Source organism: Ruditapes philippinarum, unplaced genomic scaffold (genome assembly GCF_026571515.1).
Source record: "Ruditapes philippinarum isolate M1 unplaced genomic scaffold, ASM2657151v2 ctg2012_1_1_1_1, whole genome shotgun sequence".
In the NCBI taxonomy this organism is placed as follows: Eukaryota; Metazoa; Mollusca; class Bivalvia; order Venerida; family Veneridae; genus Ruditapes; species Ruditapes philippinarum.
Window position 1 is genome coordinate 17,221 of NW_026864155.1, and position 17,851 is coordinate 35,071.

Below are 17,851 nucleotides of genomic sequence, written 5' to 3' on the forward strand. Positions count from 1 at the left end.
GATTCTTGATCGAAATAGTTTATAAAACATGTCGGTAGCTTTTAGCATATACAATTATTATCATGCAGCTTATATTTGTACTTTTGCAGCTCGTACAATGGTGGACAATTTTAACCGTAAGTAGCAAAGTCAGAGTACCATTTTGAAATAACTTGTTTTTTCTACACACATCTTTTAGCTTCAGTTTTATGTAAACAAAAGTTCATAGGATAACAAAGTCTTTGTGTTCGCATCTATAGGATCAAATTTGTTGATAATAAGTCACAAAACAAGAATAAATTATTAAGGCTGAAAACTTTCTCTGAGTATAAAACCATTTGTCATCAAAAATCACAATAAGTAACCAATGATTCGATTTTTAAATATATGACTAAAGTTTTGTTAAAATAAAACGAGAGTTTAAGAATATATATTGCGTTCCCAAAATGAGAAACAAAAATCATTTTGAAATATTTTCACAATGTTTTCGATTTTCTCTGATTAACATCTTTTTACAAGATAAGCCCAGATAAATTAATTTTCCAGTTCAAGACATATTATGCGGCGGCTATAAAAGTTCAATTGGAAGGTATTATGCAAATTGTACGGAAAAACGTTACTCGTTATGTACCAAAAATTTAGGTTTGTAAATTATTGAGAATTTGAAACTAAGACAAGTTTTATATATTCATTACCTCAAAATATTACAGCTCTGTCCGAAATTTCAATACAAGTGCACAGAACATGCTTGGCTCCTTGCAGGTGGTCATGTGTTGTTGGTTATTATTTTTTGGTGCACTCATTTAATGTCGCCTTTTTTATCTTTATTTTCATATACATGCTTCTAACTTATGATAAAGATACGAAATATGTACAAACAATATAATGTTGTGCGATCATATATCATAAGTTGTCGGGAGTTTAAAGGTTAATAGAAGCAATACAGTGAAGTATTTTCATTTAATGTTGAAACTTGAAGCAATAAAAAGCATTTTTAGTTGGACTTTTTAAAACAAAATTATTGTTTTATTGGTTATGTAAATCATGTTGAAAATGAAAATATGTGATATAACTTTGAGTTGAAAAACAAAATCAATTATTTTATATCGTGTTGTTACCCGCAGTTCAACCAACGGGAATAGGCCAATTAATAGCATTTGTTTTGATGGTCAGTGTTATGTGTACGTTGCCTTTGCCTTGTTGATCTCCATTCTCATATTTTCATTAAATTCAATTTTAACATACCTGATATCTTGGTTTATTTTTGAGCCCAGATCTCTACATTTAAAGTTACTGAAGGCCAACAGAATTCACGAATCACAAATGCACTATTTGTATTTGTGGACACACATTGGCACACGCGTAGAGTTAATCACCTCACATTTAGCAATGTTAGCTAAGATTTTTTATTTGCAATGTTTGCTTTTTAAAGCTTAAAACGAATAAAACAGCTAAATTGAGATACAAAAAATATTTTACGTATTTCGTATTTGGTCAATGATACTTTTTATAATACTGCCCCATCATATACATCTGAGCTTGTGAAGCAATTTTTGAGGTCGCAGAAGATTTTGTCTTGCCACACCCAACATACTCTTCAGAGTTCTTATCTGGTCGTCGATACAAATCCCGACTGACAGTTGACCCAACCATCAGTCAGTGCCTCAGAGATCTACCTTATAAGCGTACCGTAATGCCTTTTATAAATAGGTTTGGATAAATTATGTACATGTTTTTCAAACCGCGGTGTATTATTTGAAGAGATGTTATGTTAATTTGACTATTTTAGTGGAATGGTTTTGAGAAAAAGTACAGTATATCGATCATTAGTTTTCATGCATTATTATACATGTAAAATTGCATATCATATTTAATGCGTTTCCCATTACTCATGCCTGTTGCCCAAAAATGAAGTTACCAATTCACGTGTCTGCTTTAGAATATGCTGCTTTTGAATCCATTCTATATGGCAAACGACTAAAATTACTGAACATAATCAAACAGGAATCAAATCAACAATAACACCTACGACAGTTCGCCAAGAAATAACTACATACAAAACTGATACACCAACCAAACATCCAATGACAGGATTGACAACTTCAGCCGAATATAAAACTAATGTCAAGGAAAAACATACACTAGAAGACACGCAAAGTTCAGGTAACATTTAAAAATAAATACTTAAAGATAAAAATATATTGATCCCAAATTATCATTTTTAGTGTATTTTGTTATGATTACATAATTTTATTTTCTCCAAAACATGAATGTTGTGCATACGTTCATTTATATGTCAGTTATTTATATAAATATTTCAGATGTATGGATATATGTTGTCGTACCGCTTGGAGTAGTGTTATCACTGACATTTGGAATGACAGTAGTTATTTACATTTACAGGAAAAGGTAAACATTGTTGGCGCATTTTCTGCTATCATCACATTGCGTAAAATAACTATGCAAAATAATAATTTTATATTATTGTATGTGTGTAATTCATGTTTTGTATTACGGTATAATAAGTAAATTATTACACATCATTCAGCATTTTCAAGAACATGTAAAACTATGTAGACAAGTTAACAGTGTGTTTTAAGTGATTTTCCAAATATATTGTGGTATCATGTTATATCACGCCGATTACAAAATACATTTTCCTCATAAGATGATTGAACCTCACGTAAACCTAATGTTATCCTGTATAACGACAATTTTATTCGATATTTAAACCAATACTATCATTCATCAGTCTAGAAAAAAAGCTTTAAAGGAATTAATGAGTTTGTAACTATTTAATGTGTGTAGTCTTGCAAAATAAATTAAAATAGACGAATGCACTACAAATGAACGATCTAAAAAGTACATCTAAGTCATTAGAGAAATTTTCTAAGTAAATAATTTGACAGAAAGACATAATGAACTGTTTCCTCTTAGTCAACACATTGTGTAGCTACATATACTTCTGCAAGATAAAATTAATTAATAGATCCCTATTATGACCTTTTATTTTAATAACAAATGCTTTACAAATAAACATTGACTTGGTTATTTTTTTAAGAAGTAAGTGGTGGTGAAATTCTTTATTGATGCACTAATCTGATAATTTGAATGAGACAGGTAAGGGTCATATAGGGCTCTATCCAATATACAGAGCTTAACATTGATTACATTTATCAACCGTGGGTATCCGACGATGAAAAATATAGCGGCCACAAATAAAAAAGTTTAAGACGTTTTGAATCTATAAATGCATATATGTCAATTTCTGAAACGTCTAGATTATCTCACTTATCTTTACTTACTTAGCAAGTTCATAAAGTTTGTTGTGAGTTGTATTTGTGTAAGTTTGAAATTCAACCTATTTTCAACATTTTATGGGTAGGCACATAATGCCTCAGAAATGCTTTTACTTTTATTTCTCAAAAGGTTTTAATCTTGGTGTACTTTAAAGAAAGTTACTCATTGGCCAATTACAAAAATGTTTTTCATCTGTTGTTTTTATGGGAAAAAGTATAGTTATAGTGAATAAGTATTTTGTATGAAAGTCAAAATACTAAATTAATTTGTTAATATTTTGCTACATTTAAGACAAATGATGTCATATTTATTGCTACTGTCTTCAGGTAACAAATATCTAACATTCTCTAAAACTATATATATATTTAAAAACAGATATTATATAGAGGATATTTGTTTGTTTTGCATGTAAGATTGAAATATAATTTCACTGAGTGAACACCAGATGCAAATATTTTCACGAGTGGCGTAGCCACGAGTGAAAATATAATAGCTGGTGTTCACGAATGAAATATATTTCAATCTTATATGTAAAACAAATAAATTTTCTTTTTATTTCATGCTTTTTAAGTGATTTTAAGTATTTTTTACTGATTTTGCCGCGTAACGTCGCGAATTCTCCTTTGTGACGTCATCACATCATGACGTCACATCATTTATTTTGAAATATAGTTCTGTTAAATTTCTCTAATTTTGTTACATTCAAACATGATGTATGGTGACATCGGCTTTCTTTTCCTAAAGAAGCAAAATTTACGCATGACACACTTATTTCTGCCTGTTATTCCATTTAGTTATGATTTTCTTTTCATCCGCATTCAGATATAGTCCGGCTACAGTGAAAATTATATTTTATAAATTTCACTAGTGGTTTATCAGAATATAATCATCTGATATATTACAATAAAACACTGGAAAGCATGAAATAAATCCAAATATTATTACAGGTTACAGAAAAGAGAAAGACTTGATCAAACCACAAATATTTCCAACTTAACCACAGTCTCTGGACAAAATGATTATGAAACTCTAGAACATCAGCAATGTGACGAACACGAGTATAGCTCTGCAAGACAGGTTAATAAGGATTGTGTTGCAATGAATACATATGTCAATGATGTTGTTTATAGGGAGGATAAATAGATTTATTTGAAGTGTTACATACATTACTATAAGCTAATTGCAGATAATTTTTATAAGCATATTTTTATTGAATAAACATTTTGAAAATGATGTGTGGAGTACATTTTCTTATTTCACAAGAATAATGTTAAATTTTAGTTAAAGGATCGATTATTTCTCAGAAATAATTTTATTTTAAATTCCCAAAAGCTTATTATTTAAAGTGTACTTTTGTATTTTAAAAAATGTTCATTGGCCAATTATCTATACAATATGTTCCTTCTGTTGAGTTTTAGCAACTAGTACAGTTATAGTTGAATGTAAGTCAAAATACTCCTTTGTTTCATTTTGTTACCATAATGACAAATAATTAGAGCTATTTTTCTCAGGTAAAAACATCTAAAATACTCTAAAACCGTATTGTAAACGATATACCAGACGTGTTAGCCCTTTCTGAATCAGTAAATATTTTGTCGTTGCTGAGGCATAATGTGCCTTTAATAGCTTGCTTTGCCAAAAACATTACCCATTTTATTTATCTTAATTGTTTTAAACGTGTATATTTTATAAAAAAATTCTTTCGAGAATTTTGTAAATTTAAAAAATGGAAACAAAACTCAGTTAAACCAATAAACATATACCCTACACACAGATATGTGTATACATCATGAAATGACTGCCTACTTGTTTGACATGTGCTAAAAATGTTTAAAGCATTGAAAGAAAAACAACTCAATCCCCGTACAAAATGACTATGTGTTATGTACCAGCATTTTAACTTGTTTTATTATGCTAGTTGCCATGACCCCAAAACATGCTGAAAATCCATCCGCAGATGTGATCAAAACAAACAACGTAAAGAAAGAGGGTCCAATTACAATGTTCTTTTGAAACGAAACAATAAGAATATATATTAAAGAACAAATCGCTGGTGCAAAAATGACCATACCACGCAGAAGTATCCCGGACATTTTGCTTGGGTCAGGGCTTTGATCCTTAACTTGCTGATAAAACGACTCTCCAAATTAATTGAAAATAAATACCTTACGCAATCAGACAAATTGTGTTTTTACGATTTGCTCGAGAAAATGGGTAGTTTTGTTTTACGAGAAATTATACACTTTATATACACAAAGAACATATCGCTAGTAAAGAAAAGACCAAGCCACGCAAAAATCTCCGTGAAAGTTTGCTTTGGTTAGTGCTTTAGGCTCTATATTGCTGTAAAAAAGACCCCACAAACTAATGACGGAACGATTCCGCAATGGAACCAGACAAATAGTGTTTGAATGGTTGGATTGAGAAAATGATGTTTTTACTAAAATTGATACACTTTATAAACAGGAAGATCACATCGCCGGTCCAATGGTTATTTTACGATTTGCTCGAGAAAATGGTGCGTTTTTTCATGAAAATCTATACACTGTATATAAAGAGAGAGCAAAACGCTGATCAAGAAATCTTTCGGACATTTTGCATGGGTTAAGGCTTTGGGCTGTATACTGATGTAGAGTAAACCCTTCAAACTAATGAACAGACGAATCCACAATGGGATCCGATAAATGATATTTTAACGATTGGCTCGGGAAAATTGTGTGTGTTTTTTTTCGAAATGTTTTTAATGTATACAAAAATATTAACAATCACTCACGTTTGATCATAAAGGCTTCATTATGTAATTTACACGCTTCATCAATGATTCTTTTCATCTCTGCGATAAAAATAAGCAACACCAACAAATAGATACAAGAAATGATAATATCATTTATATTCTTTTATTATATTTTTTATTTTTTGATGTCATTTTACGGTTTCAAAAATGTTTCTCATAACCCAAATACATGAGTCATCCTTTGCCTTTCGGTATTTATTACAGTTACAGTAAAAGAGTTACTTAATATTTGTACGGAAGCCCAAATACCACTATGTTTACATTTTGCTGACTTTGTTATTATTAATTTTACATTATTCGTTATTTACTTATGTACTCATATAAAATGTTCTTAATCCATTATTACAATACATGTGTACCCATTCTTCATAAACAAATATATTTATTTTCTGAGGTTTAATAAATACATTTTAAATCAGTTTTATTTGGTAATTGCTTTATGTCCTCTAAGATCTTTTGAGAGTTCTCCTCTTCATTCGAAAAGTGGAGACAAGACTGCAATCAATCCTTGAATTCAGTTCCTTTTTTAAAAGATTGTAATCCTCAACGTATTTGTGCATCTTTGGACGACATGCATTAATATTGAAACCATTAGGTCTTGATTTATGAACTAATTTATTTCACAATGTCAGTATAATGTATAATTGTAGTAAGCCATGATAAAATTCGTGCTTAATCTATGTTTATCTTGCTAGGTTGCCACAAGCGCATGAGATATCTATAATTAAAAAAGTAAACCATGGATGTTTCTTACAACTGATTTGATATAACTTTGACGTAACAATGTACGTATTTGAATGTCAAAGCGACGTATGAAAATTTATAATAGAAAAAGAAGACTTTTTTTTTTATGTCAGGTTTTCAGTTGCGCATTTCCAATATTATATTCATTAAAACTGTATTACGGTAGATAAAATTTCAAGTACAAATGATTGAATTTACTTAAAAATTTGTTTCGTAAAAAGGGCTGGCAAACTTAGCAAATTTTTTTATTATTTAAATGAATATTTGTACTTATCAAGCGCTTATTTGTTTTAAAAATCAGAAGTTTTTTTATGACTTTATCTTTCAAATCTGCATTTGATTGATTATGTGACCAAGGTTACTGTTTACATAAGTAAGAATGTTGATCTAACAAGTGCACAATGAAAAGTACAATAAATGTCATAAATAAAGGATTTTTTTTTAATATGATTCATAACTCACTTAGAAGTGAGAAAATTGTAAATTAATATTTCAACGATCGCATAATTACGAGACATTAAAACCCGAACAAATGTCTTTAAATTTATACATATAGACTGGTTTAATGGCGAGTAAATCGCACGTAGTGTATTGAGTGATGAATTATAAGTGTTTTCATTAGTTAGCCTAAAACATAAGTTTATATGTTTTAACATCATTTGGCTTAAAGAATTCTAAATGAAATAATGGCATTTCAGGCTTTATTTCTCATTTTGACTTTATGCCGTGCTAGGCAACCTTATTGGTACAAGTTTAAATTTTGACCTATGAAAGTCTACATGTCCTTCGGTAACCATTGGCGTGTATCCATCTTGGCGTGTAACCTAATTAACAGTGATTGTTATCGTGTTCGCTAATGAAAAAAGTTTATTTCAGAGATAATTTGATGTTTAAATGTTCTGCCACTTATTTGATATTATCACATTAAAAAAACAATAATTATAAAACACGTTTTACAATATTTCATTTAAGTTGAATTAAATAAAAAAAACTTTGGGCATGGTACTTTAACAGGTATGTTACATTTTGTAATGTATTCGCTTGACAAAATTAATCACATAACATTGATAATACCCTGTTATCGAACATGTTTTACTGATTGCTAAAGATTGGTGACTTGGGCTCTTATGTAAACTCGTACAAATCAAACATTGAAAATACTTGTCAAGCTCAGTTTATGATACTTAGACTGATAGCCGGTTAGAGATAACGTTAACTTTATCGTTTTAACTATTCTAACTTCCTCTTGTGATATTTTTCGAGGCTCATGTTTCATTTAACGCTTTTTATATTTGATAAACATGAAGGATTCTGTTTTCTTGGTATTATTCGTTTTGATGAAAGCCTTGGTTTCCTTCACTGAAGGTAAACAAAATTTATTTTATATTAAACAAGTTTATTCGCCTTGAATTGTCAATAAATATTTATTCTATAAGGATGTTGTCTTATGGTTAACAAATTGGTACCATTAGATATTTTGATATTCCGTGTACGCGTGACATACAATTGCACAGTTTTGAGACAAAGGAGTCTTTAAAGTGAATTTAGGCTTTAGTTATAATAAGACGAAGATTTAAAGTAGAAATGGTTGCGCTTTTTTCTGAAGTAAAACAATTAACTATATATTATTTTGATGGATCATAAACTTTCTTTAAAGTTTTGTTTTAGATGAAGAGTGTTAAAATATTTCTGTGAAATGAAAATAAGATATAATGCATTTAAGTCTAACTCTTTGTTTTAAATTACCACCCTATTATGTTAGCTCTTTCATTGTCTGTATACGGTGTCAAAGGTGGTCGTATATGTAATATGATTTGAAATATATGCTTTACTTTTGCAAACTAAAAAATAACCCAGATGATGCATCCTCTGTTATTTATTGGAACACGGCACTTTTGACTTGGCAAGAAGCATTGGACAGTTGTAAAAGTAAAGGTGGTTATATGCTTCTCTCTCTATCTGAGACTGATTTAGGACAAAATATAGACAAACTCCATTTACAGAGTGAAGCAGACATATGGACAGACGATCATTTAACACTAGTGCATAACGGTAAGTGTTCCAGTAACAATATATCATTCTTAGTGTATGTTTTTTGTAAAAAAAAATCATTTTTGATAGTGATTTTGCAATTCGATATGTCAACCTAAGTATAATCTTTGTCAATTCTTCTATAGTTCCTGTTCAACATAAATTATAGTTAACAATTTTGAACATAGTCATTTTTGTATACTTTGTAACAGCTGTTTTATATTACTTTTAAAATTGACTTTTAATTTGTAATTTATTTTGGTAATTAAGGTTAACATATCTGTATTGGAAACATAGATATTTTACAAAACATATCAACAAATCTGTTTGTTATGTTGCTTATTCAATTTGATTTTGACAATCCTTGTTTCTTTTGGTATCATAGTTTAAGGTATGACCCACCTAATGCATAACCTCCACTTTGAAGAGTACTCAAATAAGCTAGAACTACTGTCAATTGCATTGAAACTGAGGGGCGCGGGTTCAAGCCCCGGAAGAGGCAACTTTTTTTTCTTTCTTTTTTCTTTCTTTGAACATTATTTGTGTCTCTCAGATCACTCTTGATAAGAAAAAGTGTTTCATTTTAATTATAAAATTATTATTGGTATTTATTGGTTAAATTGTGTCAAATTTATAATCAGATATGGTACCTTGTATTATCAAAGTCTAATAAAATAAAAGCTAGACGGTAAAAGTATTTTATATTTGACAAGCGCAACCAATATACCTTTAAAGAAATTTATGCAAACTTTGAAAACAACCCCTGATTTGAGTAAATTTTAGGGATATTTTGAATAAGGCCCTCCAAGTAGAAAAATGAACAAACAACTTCTTAAAATGGGTGGGTAGGGTATCATTTATATACATATTTCAAACATTTTGAGTAGAAACAAAAAAATTGCTAGGTCATTTGTTAGCTGAATGCTATTTTTTGTTTCTTAAAAAATTCTATAGGAAAACATTAGTTCATAATGATTATATAATAGAATAATTAGAGTTTCCCATTTCTGAAAAGAGCCCTTCTAATAGCCAAGTTTTACTTTAGAAAAATCTCCATAACTCGTAAACCATACGGTAAACTTTGTTTAAATTTTTGCATTCTTGTGTCTTTTAAGGTAAATAACTGACCTATGTTGTCAATTTTATAGTTCCTTATAGTGCCCATTATGGGGTTCATACCTTAAATAAAATGTGGCAACTAATAGGTAACTCAAAATTAGCTGATAAGTTTGTCCTGATATTGGACCAAACATCTTGGTCATGAACAATTTAAATCTTTAAGATTGGTTGTGTTTATTCAATCGAGTCGATCAAATGATTTTGGTCAAGTTTGAAAACAAATTGTAGCAGACACAGCCCGATTACATTGGGGAGCATTTCTTTTCCAAAATGGATATTCGACTTAACCCTAAAATGCTAGTCAGAAAATATCACTTTCATTAGTTTTAGTTATGAACCTGTGATAATATTGTTATTTGCATTTGTTTCGATCTCGTCATTTATCATTAATGTATCTGTGAATTCAATAATATGTACTTAGCCTGGTTATATTTTTATATATGATGCACTTTGATACCAAATTCTTTCTAACGAGATAAGTAAAGCCTCTTTTTCATTCCTCCGAGTACAATTTATTCATATTAAATCACTATTGTACCGTCATTTTTATTGTCAAAAATCCACATCAAACACTTACAATGCTAGAAAGTACAAAATGTTGTAAAATAGACAGGTCATTTTACACAACTTAATACAATATCAATTCTATTAAACTCTTACACACACACATGTTAAACCTATAAAGGACTCGACAACCGCCCGTCCAATATAAGTTAAACATCAGATGTCTGTGTACTCGTCAAATACATGAAGATTTCAGAACTGTACTTAACACTTATATAGTATAATAACCTCGAAATAGAGCATAGTTGCATTTTATTGTATGTTAATGATTGTACAATTATAATTATGTGGATGTCAAACGTTTGGTTATCATGTTATCTAAATATGAACACACAAGACAAGACATTGATTTTTATACTCGTAAGTTATTTTATATGTTATTTTTATTTTCAGGAAATGACAAATATTGTGGATTTAACTACCTAAATAGCACAATTTACGAAATCGGAGAAGTGCTTTATGGAGATTGTTACGCTAACAGAAACTATTTTTGCAAAAATGAAACAGGTACAAGTTATATTTGGTACGTTAGATGACATCATTATACGGTAATTTTGCTAAACTGATTGGAAACTTTAAAACCAGAAATACCAGTAAATGAAATTTAACTTTTTTTATTACAGTGATTACTTGAATAGTAATTCAACATGAACAATCAGATTTTTTCTATAGCATATTATGTAGCATATTTTTCCTTACTATACTTAACAGGGGTGTTAGTTGACTATAACAGTACTCGGGATAATGTCAACTGTAGATTTAACGTTTCATTTAGTGACTTAAAAAGCATGCGGTCAAGAATTAAACCAGGATATTATTGGAATACTGGGACTATGTATGGGACAGGTAAAAGTTGTATCACTTTGATATGTTTATGATTTGAAAAAATAAGGCTAAAACACGGGAACATTGGCTGAAATATTTTGAAATTTAATTTTTAATAATTTTTGTAAATGACACTAACATAGCTAACGTGGCGTTCATTTAAAATATGCAAAAATGTATGTGAGAAAGATGAATAATCAGTGCACATCATTATTTAACGTGGAATATCAAGTACAGCAACATGCCAATAGCTGAAAATGTCCAAAAAATATAACGTTAAATAATTATCATAACAAAGCTATGTTTCAGTTATATAACTCTACCGTTATTTAAAAGGCGTTTAAAATTGATTATATAACATTAACTCAATAGTGGATTCTTTATCGAAATAGTTTATAAAACATATCGGAAGCTTTTAGCATATAAAATTATTAAAATGCAGTTGATTTGTACTTTTGTAGCTAGTACGGCTAGAACAGTGTTGGACAACTTTAACGGTAAGTAGCAAAGTCAGCGTATTATTTTACGAAAGCCTGTGTTTTTCTACGCATATCTTTTATCTTAAGTTCTATGCTAAGGAAGTTCATAGCATAACAAAATTATTTTTTTCCTTTAAAATTATATATGTTGATAATGGCTGAATCATAAAGGCGCAAAATAAAAAAATAAAATAAGGCTTATAAAACTTACAACTTTTCTCTGAATAAAAAATCATTTGTTATCAAAAATCTTAATAATAATACATTTTTCGAATACTGAATATATGACTAAAGTTTTGTTTAAATAAGAACGATAACTTAAAAATATATATTGCGTTCCCACAATGAGAGACAATAATCATCTTGATATATTATCACATTTTTTGGTGTTCTCTTATTAGTGACTTTTTACAAAATAAGCCAAGATAAGTTGATTTTCCAGTTCAAGACATATTATGCGGAGGCTATAAAAGTTCGATTGGAAGGTATTATGCAAATTGTACGAAAAAACGTTTCTCGTTATGTACGAAGGATTTAGGTTTGTAAATTATTACAAAATGTTAAAGTTATTCATTACCTTAAATGATTACAGTTTTGTCTGATATTACAATACCAGTGTACACGACATGCTTGGCTCCATCAGGGTTTTTCAAATTCTATCTGAAAGACCCTGGTTCCATGTAGGTAGTCAAGTGTTTGTTGTTGTTGATTTTGGGGAGTATTTTTGGTGCACTCATTGAATGTCGCCTATTTTCGTGGACCTTGTTTTCATATATTTTTTATAGATGCTTTCAACTAATGATGAGGATAAGAAATATGTTCAAAAACTATAATGATATTCTGTAATATACTGTAATATACGTTTTCGGGCGTTTACAGTTTACTTGAAGAAATAGACTTAAGCATTTTAAGTTGAAATTTTAAGCAAATAAATGTATTTAAGTTGGATTTTCTTCTTGCAATCAAGTTAAAATGGTATTTTGACATGACATGAGTGACAGAATGACATAATGTTTTACTGTGTTGTTATCCACAGGTTCAAGCATTGAAAATGGACCAATTTATAACATTTGTTTTGATTCTAAGTGTGAAATGTATTGCTGACATAATTCATATCATGGTTTAGATTATAGTCCAAAGATCTGTATCTTCATCCTATGGTATACATGTCGTCTGATTCACTGTATGCACTATTTTGGATGTGCGTAGAACTATTGACCTCACATTCATTTTTTTTTTTGAGATGTTAGCTAGGATTTTATGTTTTCACTTTTTGATATTTTTAAAGCTAAATATGAATAAAAATGTTAAAATTATCAATAGATAAATTTTATATGTTACTGAAATATCATAGCTGCAAATAAGTCTGGAAGACAAATTCAAATAAATCGTATAGTTTGTACGTATCACAATACAATAAGCAAAATTTGAGAATCAAAAATAATTTTCCCTAATATCTTTTTGATCAATAAAACTTGCACACATTCAGAATAAAACCCGTGACAGTTAACAACAGGTATACAATTCATTTTATGACAATTTCGGGAGACTACTACCACGTGTATTATAAGATGTACATTGATGTGTGTTTTGCACAAATAGCTGCAACATTGTGTTCTAACTAATCCCCTTTTTAACAACGAATGAGATTTCGAGTGCGTATAAATACAATGTATACAAGATGTCAAGAGAAGAACATTGACACGGCATTTGACGTCAGACATGTCAAACTACAAAATGGCGTCAGATAACGATGAACAAATTATTTCTTCGATGAATCCACATTTATAATTTAGTATTTAATACTTTTATTTTAATAGCATATGAGCATAGACACAGTTTTCATGTTTCGTGTATTATCACATAATATCATTTTACAAATATCATTTAGATCTATTGCCTACATGACTTTATTATATACATGTACTTATAATGAAATGTTTAGATATATTGATGAAATAAAAATGCGCATTTTAACAGCAGTGAAACATATTTTCGTATTTTCACTGGTGTCTTCCAGACTTCTTTCTTCTAAATTTACCAATTAAACAAAATTCAAGGGACATCTTTAATATTGTAATGTTAAAAAATGACAAATGTCTATAATTAACAGAAAAGTTTTTTTCTATAAATACAGGATTTATTTTCATCTTGTGGTATGAAAATTATCTTATATATCATATAATATATTATCAAGAGACAACTACAGATACATTTCATACATCAACCAAACAGCCAATGAAAGAACAAACTTTAACCAGAGATAAAACAAATGTAATGAACATTCATCCACAACAGGAAGAGCGAAGTTCAGGTTGTATTTTAATTAATTCATTTATCTGATTATTTGTTTGCATGACTTTCAACGATATCAACGTTCAGTTTATTTATGAGATATTTTAATCTTTGAATACTTGTTGTCACTTAAACTGAAATATTTCGCATACATAGACGCCAGTACCAATAGCCCAGTACCTATTTTATTCTTCGTAAACATATAACCTTTCAGCATTTTATTGTCATTGGCAAATTTGGACATGAACGTTTGACGTTTGAATAATTTATCGGCATGACGATGATTATATTTCCCATAGACATATTTCGATAGAGATCATTTGGTAACAAAAGTACCAAAATCGAACAAGCAACCCGTCAGAACATTGGACAGCCTATTAATGTATGATATCTTTCGAACGAATGAATACAATAACAGAAGAAAAGGAACAACCACACACGAAGTTTTTTGTCACTTAATTGTCCATTGAACTTTTACATTTGATTTAAAAACAATATGGCATTACATTAGAAGGATATTATAGACATTTCAAACATATTACCATTATAGATTTATATAATGTTGCAAAACTTTAATTCATGTGTATGTATTTTTCTCAATGACGTATTTCAGAGATAGGGATAAAAGTTGGTATACCACTTGGAATAATATTACCTTTGACATGTGGACTTTTAATTATCATTTACATTTACAGGAAAAGGTAAGATATGTATTTATTCATTAAAGGTCATGGTCAGCATGGCTTAGATTCGAACATTGACATGAATTTTTGGAATAGTTTTTACATATACCGTTTAAAGTTGTTTTCCTAATTTAACCAATGTCATTACCAATACATTTCTTTCCTTAAAAATATACACGTACTTGATAGAAACCTAACAAACATACACTTATTTTTGATTTCGTTTCTAGGATAAAATGTTGGCAGTCTAGCAATCCAAAACATGAAAATGGACGTATGGACCAGTCTCTAACTCAAAAAACTTTGCAAGTTCATGGCAACCTCAACGTTTACTCTGAAAGTATTCAAGAAACTCAAACATCATCTGAGCACCATACAAATGAAAATAATCTAACTGACATAAGCGCACAGTATGCTGTTGTCAAAAAACCTAAAAAGGTTGACACAACATCCAGAAAAGATGATTTCTCAAATAAATCGCATCAAAATGCAACGAATGATGAATACGATGTTGCTGGTAGGTTTCAAAATTGTAGTTCTAATCAGTCGGACAATCTGTACAACCATTTTGAAAGCGTGGACGAGTACAATTCCACATCTTTTGTCAGGGAAGAAGGAGATTGTAACAATTTGTACAACACAACAGGAGACCGCAATCTCGTTGAATCTCCATACGACTCAACAATTCAAGTGAATAACACAGCATTGCCTGATGACGTTTACAATCATGTATCGCAAGATGACAACTACTATGACTCTACATCAACTTCTAGAAATAAGTTATAAGACAAATTAACTGTGCAAACCAAGTATTACAGAAATTTCTTGTTCATTAGAACTGGGTGTCAAACTCTAGTTTTGTTGTAATATTAATGTATAGGTGATGTAGCCGCTGTGATAATTTTGTCTGTTGCTTTTTCTCAATGTTTTTTGTTTTCATTTTCTGATCTTAAATGATTAATGATACTGTAATTCTTGTGTTGAAGATGTTACTGCTATCAAATACTTGATTCCGTTCAAATGAACTAAGTCTGACATATTACATTGAAATATAAAAAAACCCATTTAAATGTGATGTATTTCAAGGATAATAAACTTTTAATAATGACTAGTTTTCCCAATCTCTCGCACATATCTAAAAAAATCCCTTATAACACGACCATTTGCTTTCACTAATATCTACTTAAATTATTATCTAAAAATCATAAAACATGTATCATTGATAAATGCAACAAAAACAGATTACTATTTAGTTATCTAGTAAGGCCAGTAAGGAAGATACGTGCTCATGTATCGCCGATATTTCATTCAAACACAGATTCTAAACCAGACAAACAAACATACATTAACTGAAAATCAATGCAAACCCTTCATGATTACAAAAATTTCTACTTCAAACATACCTAATAAAATGAACCCGAAGTATGAATTGGATATAGTGAAGACTAAGGCATGTATTAAAAAACTATTATAAAGCTATTTTCAATTCAACTATATGGCTATATGTTGAATACATATATGTAACAAGTAAGTTGTTCTTTGTGTCTAAATACATTTGTTAACATACCTGTTTGACCACATACACACCGAAAAGGACATTTTGGACGAAATATTTTTTGTATACCTCGAGCATAATTAATGGACACTTTTGTTTATGCAATCAAATTTTGATCCTTTATCTGACAGAAATATTTCATTTAATTATTATGGCGAAGTTATTTCGATGTTATAAAAGTAGTTAACGAAGTGAATCATTGAACAAAAAGACATTAGTGTAGATTTACCTTTTTCACGAAACCTAAACAGTAAGCAACAATTTTAGAAATAGAAAAATGTATAAAATTACTTGCTAGTTTTTCCTCTTATCTATCAAAGGAATTAAACAATCGTTTCAGAAAGTGACAGATACGGAAAAAAGAACCCATGTGTGACACAAAGCTCATAGCAACTTTGCCTCTCACAACACATTTGCAATAAACAATATCGTTTGATGTCAAGTCTTCTATCAACGTTAACTGCACTTCATGCCAACTACAAAAATAAATCAGAAATCAGACTTTTATTAGCGCATTTAATAGAAACAACACGTTTATGAATAATCTGTGTAATAGAAATTTATAAAAATAATATACTTGAAAGTGTTTGCTACCTATTAGATATAAAGTGACTTACTTTCCATTATGAGTAATAATGTTCTGTTACTTTTAAGCTGTTTAACGCATATAAAGGAAACGCAAAATAATCTTGTTTCACGACAAAATTTTAGTATATGTATTTTCTCAATATGGTTTGCTTACAAAATAGATAAAACTTTGTGTTCTTTTTCTGTGATAAAAACATAGATATTTGTATAGCAAATGTAGATGAATTGCAATTCATATCACTTATTAGAAGAAGACGCGTATTTACGGATAATTTAAATTAAATGCCGTCCAATGTTGCCTCGTAAGTTAAAATAAATATTGCACAAATTTACATAGTGTAGCTACAGATTTTTCTGCAAGATGAAATAGACCATATCATTAAACAAAGCTTAAAGCACAAGTGTTGGATTTACGAAAGGGGATACAAATAAAACCGATTTAAGGCACTATATTTAAATTCATATTTTACGATTTTTGAAACATTTAGACTAGAAAAATATCTTTCTCACTTATCGTTATCTGCTTAGCTACTTTTTAGCAAGTTCTTAAAGCGTGTTGTGAGATATATTTGCATAAACTATTCATTCAACCAAGGGTAAAAAACATTTTTATCTGAGATATTTTTAAATGTACATGTATAATGAGTACATATAATTAGAAATAAAGAAATTCTAACAAAAAATAATTTAACCAAAAAGAATTAGAGAATATGAATGGATCAACCTAAACATATTTCCAGCTTGACCACAATCTCTGAACAAAGTGATAAGGAAACTGTAGAACACCAGCAATGTGACGAACATCAGTATGGCTCTGCTTGACCGGTACACAACAATCATGTTGTAATGAATGCATATGTCAATGACGCGAGGATATATAGATGAATATGACACA

General features: G+C 29.6%; 2 protein-coding genes across 2 annotated transcripts; both read left to right on the forward strand.

Annotated features, from left to right (window-relative positions):
• Window positions 1–241: 241 nt before the first annotated feature.
• Window positions 242–4,759, forward strand: LOC132724628 (uncharacterized). The gene is made up of 3 exons (XM_060709564.1): window positions 242–2,142; window positions 2,301–2,388; window positions 4,227–4,759. The coding sequence occupies exons 1-3, from the start codon at window positions 2,064–2,066 to the stop codon at window positions 4,420–4,422; spliced, it is 363 nt and encodes a 120-aa protein (XP_060565547.1). The 5' UTR covers window positions 242–2,063; the 3' UTR covers window positions 4,423–4,759.
• A 2,928-nt stretch (window positions 4,760–7,687) lies between these two features.
• Window positions 7,688–16,032, forward strand: LOC132724597 (uncharacterized). Its single transcript, XM_060709474.1, has 9 exons — window positions 7,688–8,182; window positions 8,675–8,869; window positions 10,925–11,038; window positions 11,243–11,377; window positions 11,818–11,853; window positions 12,278–12,373; window positions 14,033–14,149; window positions 14,744–14,831; window positions 15,044–16,032. The coding sequence occupies exons 1-9, from the start codon at window positions 8,119–8,121 to the stop codon at window positions 15,597–15,599; spliced, it is 1,401 nt and encodes a 466-aa protein (XP_060565457.1). The 5' UTR covers window positions 7,688–8,118; the 3' UTR covers window positions 15,600–16,032.
• Window positions 16,033–17,851: the final 1,819 nt, after the last annotated feature.

What these genes read in the sequence shown, in the direction of transcription:
- LOC132724628 (XM_060709564.1), top strand. Translation starts at nt 2,064, where the DNA reads ATGACAGGATTGACAACTTCAGCCGAATATAAAACTAATGTCAAGGAA. An exon ending in AGAAGACACGCAAAGTTCAG is followed by an intron (nt 2,143 to 2,300) that starts GTAACATTTAAA and finishes TAAATATTTCAG; the next exon opens with ATGTATGGATATATGTTGTC. An exon ending in ATTTACATTTACAGGAAAAG is followed by an intron (nt 2,389 to 4,226) that starts GTAAACATTGTT and finishes ATATTATTACAG; the next exon opens with GTTACAGAAAAGAGAAAGAC.
- LOC132724597 (XM_060709474.1), top strand. Translation starts at nt 8,119, where the DNA reads ATGAAGGATTCTGTTTTCTTGGTATTATTCGTTTTGATGAAAGCCTTG. An exon ending in TTTAACACTAGTGCATAACG is followed by an intron (nt 8,870 to 10,924) that starts GTAAGTGTTCCA and finishes TTTTATTTTCAG; the next exon opens with GAAATGACAAATATTGTGGA. An exon ending in ATTTACATTTACAGGAAAAG is followed by an intron (nt 14,832 to 15,043) that starts GTAAGATATGTA and finishes TTTCGTTTCTAG; the next exon opens with GATAAAATGTTGGCAGTCTA.